Source organism: Coptis chinensis, chromosome 9 (assembly GCF_015680905.1).
Source record: "Coptis chinensis isolate HL-2020 chromosome 9, ASM1568090v1, whole genome shotgun sequence".
Lineage (NCBI taxonomy): Eukaryota > Viridiplantae > Streptophyta > Magnoliopsida > Ranunculales > Ranunculaceae > Coptis > Coptis chinensis.
Genome location: NC_141464.1, coordinates 34,028,868 through 34,034,916, shown reverse-complemented (window position 1 = coordinate 34,034,916; position 6,049 = coordinate 34,028,868). Strand labels below are relative to the sequence as shown.

The 6,049-nt window shown below is 38.4% G+C and overlaps 2 protein-coding genes across 2 annotated transcripts; both read right to left on the bottom strand.

Moving 5' to 3' along the window:
* Positions 1-527: 527 nt before the first annotated feature.
* On the bottom strand, positions 528-1,455 carry LOC147475670 (uncharacterized). The gene is made up of 2 exons (XM_086585493.1): positions 1,174-1,455; positions 528-953 (listed from the first exon to the last, which is right to left on the bottom strand). The coding sequence occupies exons 1-2, from the start codon at positions 1,453-1,455 to the stop codon at positions 528-530; spliced, it is 708 nt and encodes a 235-aa protein (XP_086441619.1).
* Positions 1,456-1,590: 135 nt separating this feature from the next.
* LOC147475669 (uncharacterized) lies at positions 1,591-2,145 on the bottom strand. Its single transcript, XM_086585492.1, has one exon. The coding sequence runs from the start codon at positions 2,143-2,145 to the stop codon at positions 1,591-1,593; it is 555 nt and encodes a 184-aa protein (XP_086441618.1).
* Between the last annotated feature and the right edge of the window lie 3,904 nt (positions 2,146-6,049).

Below are 6,049 nucleotides of genomic sequence, written 5' to 3'. Positions count from 1 at the left end.
AGAAACCAAAAAACAAATTCCTCTATCTAGCAAAATGCTACGACATAACAACTAGTCAATATTTCACACTTGTTGTTAGCTGATCTAGATTCAAATTCTCACATACAATGAGGGGTTCCTTATTTCCTAACCATATGTATGAAAAGAAATTGAGAAAAAAATATCAAAGCTCAAAAGTTGCGAAATATACCTTCTCTCAAACTAAAGCAGGACTTCAGGATACACGATATTAGTTGTGTGGTTTGAAGAATCAGGAGGGAGGATGACACTATTCATTTTGAAGAAGTGCATCTTGATAACGCCACAAATAATTGACCATGGCTAAACACTGGGTTTCGCAAATCAATACCAACGTACTTAACAGACTGCTCCAGTGATTTGTTTATCATCATTGTTAGAAACTGTCGTCTGGTCATTTGAAATGGTATTTCATTGGTTGAAGGCGTTAATGATATTCTCGGGATAAAGCGTATGTTCCCTACTTTTTCTCCAGTTAAGATTAGAACTTGCACCACGTGTGGCTTTGTTCACACAATCATCAGGCGCGTGCCGTTACAAAGTCCATCTGTTGGCGCTATATTTCTCAGCAACATTACTGGGCATCCCTTCTTGAGCGTAAGCTTGAATGGAGGCAACCCAGAAGGATCGAGTGAGTTCAAGTACTCTGTCGGATAGCTATTTGCGTTACTACTATCAACAACACTGGCAGCGCCTAACTTGTCAGCACCTAAGCAAACAATTTCCTCCCCATGAAACGTACCTAGTGCAGTAGCATTTATAGTGCTAACGTCATCATTGCGTGCTGAAAGGATAGTCCGCTCGGTCAAATAGTTTGGGTCAGCTTCATACTGCTCACTTAGATCGGGATATACATTATTTAGCAAATCATGAAGATTGCTACAATTTTGAATCTCCGACGGCAATTGAACACTTTCTTCTGGTTTCATTCCAACCTGAAAATTTCAAATGAGAGCATATGAGATGAGTGATTGTGTATAATTTAAAATGGTCAGCAAAAAGCATTATTTTTTTCAAGAAATTAAGTAATACCTCCATCAAGAAATTGGAGAACAACACGTTCTTTGGCAAGTCACTGTCTAATCTCATATTTTGCACCAAAGATAAAACATTGTCGTGTTTCTAGAGCAAACACCTTCTCAATGATGCACCTACAATATCTTCACGTTCACCTTGTGGTACAATTGGAAGAATTTGTAGGAAGTCACCGCCTAGAACAACAGTGACATTAATGTGGCAATTAAACATCCTCACCAACTGTGGATTATATGGGACAACATTCCTATTGTCAACCTCTTTATCTTTCACCATATAGACACGTCTCGTGTTGTGACGCATATAAAGTGGATAACCGTCTTTTTGTATGATTGTCGCATCTGTAAACTCATGTTGAAAATGCTTTGTGCACTTGTCATTTTTCATACACGGTGAGTTCATATTTTTAACACCACACAATCCATGGATCATACAACTCTTTATTGTATTAAAGAGCAAGGGATCCTTATCTGGGTTGGAAAATTCTGCAGATTTAATTCGATTAATTTGGGTTGCGGTACAAATTTTATCTTCATGCTAGAGGAAAAAGAGTGCATGCATGTACGGGAGGCCACACTTCTGAAATTGAACAATGTACACATGAGCTACTTCACGGCCTAACACATTTTTCTTCTTGATAAATTTCATTAAAGCTCTTCTCTTCAGTTCGAAAACACGGGCAAGAACATCAGGTCGATCAAACATATTTTGGTTCTTCAAAAGGGCTTCTTGCACTTCTGGCCAGTGAGGATTAGCAGTCATCGTAAGGAATATATCTTGATGCTTATTGTAACGTGTTATAGCCATCGAGTCTTGAAAGATCTCATACATGTACCTTGGACTTCCATTGAACGATGATGGAAAAATAAACCTCTGACCAACCTGATCAGGATTCGTACCCTCAGCTAAATCTGTCAAACTCATGTACACTTCAGCACGAAGATCCTTTTGGTGGGTATAATGATAGTATAGCCGATTTTGCTTAGTAGAAGCCCAAACATCACACAGAAGCTCTTGAAATAATTTTCCACCATGGAGTATTGCTGAATATTCAGTATGACGTTCGAACAAACGATATGCATAGAACACCATCTAAGTCAGTCGCCTCGAATCATCGTCATTGACATCATAAAGTTTCTTTTCGGTTGACCATCCAAGCTCACCCCGAGGGAAAAACAAAGGATAATGCAGGGGTAGATAAACGGGATTACATTCATCAATCCGCTTCAGTGCATTGCCTGTTCTATAATGAAGAATGATATCTCTTGTGCTTCTGATTTCAGTTCCATCCCTAGGTATGACAATTGCAATTTCTTTTGCTGAAAGAAGATTGTATCGCCGTCGGTCAGTAGATGTATTACAATGGAGATAAGCTGCCACATCATTTTCCTCAGCTACGCGAGCACTCAATATATCATATGCTTGATGAAATTTTTCAGCAAATTTATTACAATCCGATAGTGTACTCTGAATGACATCTAAAACATCATGTCTCAATTCTAGATTTCGGTGATGACGCACATCAAGGGCATTGGCTGGGTCATAAACATAGAGCTGAGCATAAGTCGAATCTTTCTCAGGTTCTGGTAGTAACGATCCAAGTTGATGGTGTAACTCACCATGAACGGTGAATGGAATAGGACCGCTACCGCTGAATATTCGGTCATCCGGTTGACAACCGAGACTGGTAAATGCATTAGAAAAGTTATACTAATGAAGATGTTGTCTAAATTACTTGGCTTTGGCGTCACTACCATCATATAGATCTTGAATCGTAGGAGGCAATGGACTAAGTAGAGGAAGACAGACTTTTCCTTGTTTGCAACACATCCTAAAAAAGGGTCTTTTGACTGATGTATTTGCTAACCTTTCATCTTTCCAGTGCAGAGCTTTACAAAAGGAGCATTCCACATCCATATTTCCAAGATAATGGCGGACATTGTTGTGCATATTAGCAGGTTCTGCCATATTGACACCAGCTGTAAGAGGCTGAAAATAATCATCCACATCCATTTCGCTTTGGGTGTCACTAACATGTACGAAAAAAAATCCTAATGAGTTAGGAATGGAAATATTTTTTTACTGAAAACAATGCTATAGAAAACACAACGTAATTCAACTTACATATATGAAGACATTGATACTGGAATATTATGAAGGTCTACTTCTAAGTTCCTTCTAGTTCGCTTGTTCATTCTACCACTTATGCTCTCTTTTTCTCTTCTATTGTGTTGGGCCAACTTATTGCGTCGAGAAGTCTGAGAAGCTGTATAAGCATTGGTCGGACTAACACTAAGATAATCCACTTCCATTTTGTTTTGGGTGTCATGATAAGAGCCCAAAACTGTAGTTTTAACCCTGTAACAGTCATACTTTTAGACCAATTATGTGAGTAATAATTAAGAGTTAACACTGATTACGTGTTTTTATGCATTTCAGGCTTCAAAGTCCATTATGTGTAGAAATGTGCCACTTTAGCGAGATAAAGGAGCAAAGGTCGGTTACTAAGGAGTTCCGTGACTAAAGGCCAAGATTCAAGAAGACAAAGCCTTTCTAAAGCCCGATCAAATACTGAAAAGTCGACGCTGGGCGTAAAACAAAGACACAAGTCGTGAGAACTTCAAGGCCGTATCTTTGGACTCAAACCTCGGAATGGGGCCTACCTTATGTCAAAACGACCGGCTCGGAAAGAGCTTTCCAATGGTCCAAGCCTTGACCCAATCATAGGAGCAGACGTGGACGAAAAGTCTGTTGAATCCAACTGCAGCTAAAGAGGCCTTTTTGGACTGAAAGAATTGGGTTTTGGGCCTGATTCTCTGGCCCAAAACATGGCTCCAAGCCCATGCACGATTTTTGGATCGGAAAGTATAAAAACAAAAGCTTAGCTCTTTGTTAATGGTAGATAGGGTAGATAGTTAATGGTAGCTAGTTAGACCTAAAAATATATAGTATTCTAGATCTAGTTTTCAGTAGATTAATTAAGTTTAGTTCCATTTCAATTCTTGTTTTAGATTAAACTCTTAGAATCATTATTCTTAATTAGTTTGATTAATAAATTAGCTAGTTTGTCAATTTTGATTCTTGTCATTTACAATTGTGTAGATCTAATTTCCCTTGTTACGTAGATAGCTAGACTTAGATTAGTTAGATTATTAATTTAGTATTTGAATCATTGTTTTATTATTCATTAGATTAATAAAATAGTGTTCTCCATAATCTTGTTTCATTTCCATTAATTGTTTAATTTCAATTCGTAGATTTAATTAGTTGTCATTATTAGTTTAATCCAAATTATTGCATTAGTAGTTTTGAATTGGGTTTAAACAAGCAAAGTTTCAATCTTTATATCATATCTTGTTTGAATTCCATTGGGAATGATAGCGTGATGATTCTCGGCTAAACCTCCATTGAGGGGGTTGAGAAACCTTGATGAAAGCTTGATTCCGATTATCGTAGAGTCATCGTAATTTCCTTTCCACTCTAGAAATGATTAGTTCACCATGAGAATGGGTTTAATCGTTCACATACTAGTTATGAATTGGTAGAAATGCCATGTGTAATTAGGGATTAGGAGTAACCATATTGTTCTGCGAAGCAGTTCAATTTGGATTACGACAATTCGTCGTTAGTAGGATTAAGTCGAGTTAAGGTGGAATCAATCCCCCTCTAACTCCTTATCATAGAATCAACGTAGCATTCCATAGTTGTTCTAATAGTCGACTAGTTGCATCTTGTGGGTAGTTGCATCGTAGTCTAGTTGCCACTTCATAAATCTCTCATTAGACTTTAGAGTTAAGAGTATTTATTCGTAGAAAACACAGCATGCGGAAGGACTAGGAGTGGAACGAACTTCCTACTCCACTATATCTCATAGGATTGAGAGTAGAATCTTTGATAAAACTAGGCACATAACATAGTTTTAGTTTACTTACGTTTTGAGTTTCATTGTTCATTTCATAGGTAAACTACTCAATTTTATGTTTATCAAATGGCGCCGCTGCCATCTTAGTTTCACTTTCGCATTGTTTTTGTAGTACAAGTACTTTTCTTAAAGTCCCATTAAACCCACCCACCCTTGTTTGATTCATACTGTGGTTTTCCTAGTTAGCATTGGAAAGTTCCGCAAAAATATACGGAGCGACCGGCTTCTAACCGAGCCCGAAAACTTAAAAAAAGATCAGAACACCGAAACGACCCGCCCTAAAACACTGTCACTTCAAGTTACACGGAGCGCGACCGCGCCCTAAGCTAGAGTTATCCGGATATCTACAGTTTTGATTCGAATTTTGATTTTTCAAGTTTTTCAGTGTTCTAACTTGTTATATACACTGAACACGCGTAAACAAGATGCTATTCATAACCGAAGCAAGGACGCAATCAGGTATTCCTTTCTTCCACACCTCGCATCTCCTGTTAGAGGTTTATACTAGTATATCAGATTTGTTTGGAGTGTTGATGGGTTAGCTAAATTTGGTCTTAGCCTTGTATGAGATTAAGGTCTGGTCGAACAAAAACACCAAACGTAATCACACAACAACGTCAACAAACAATTCTATCTAGTATACCACCCACTACACCTCTAGCTACTATTTCACACACACCACCTGACATAATGCCCGACGAAGGAGAAACTCCTCTCTCGGACTTTTATAAAGCCTTGAGCGATAGCCCCAAATCTTGCATCGTTCTAGCAGACTGTGGGGGATTTCCGAATCCCCCCAAATATTTTTAATTTGTTACCCGTTTTTCATGGATTAGACCATGAAAAACCTTATCAGCACATGCGTAGGATTGAACAAGTCCTAACAACATTCCACCATCCTACGGTTGGTGCGGAACAAATTAAACTAAGGGTATTCCCTTTCACCTTAGCCGATAAGGCGGCGTCTTGGTTAACTGCCCAAACGCCTAATTCTGTGGACTCGTGGGCTAAACTTGTTCAAATTGTTTATGGAACATTTTTACCCACCCCTAAAGACGGATGAGATGCTTTCCA

Bases quoted from the DNA above. Each gene is read 5' to 3' on its own strand.
- LOC147475670 (XM_086585493.1), bottom strand. From the start codon at position 1,455: ATGAACTCACCGTGTATGAAAAATGACAAGTGCACAAAGCATTTTCAA. The intron at 954-1,173 runs GTAGGTGCATCA...TGAAATTTTCAG, and splicing joins AAGGTGAACGTGAAGATATT to GTTGGAATGAAACCAGAAGA.
- LOC147475669 (XM_086585492.1), bottom strand. From the start codon at position 2,145: ATGGTGTTCTATGCATATCGTTTGTTCGAACGTCATACTGAATATTCA.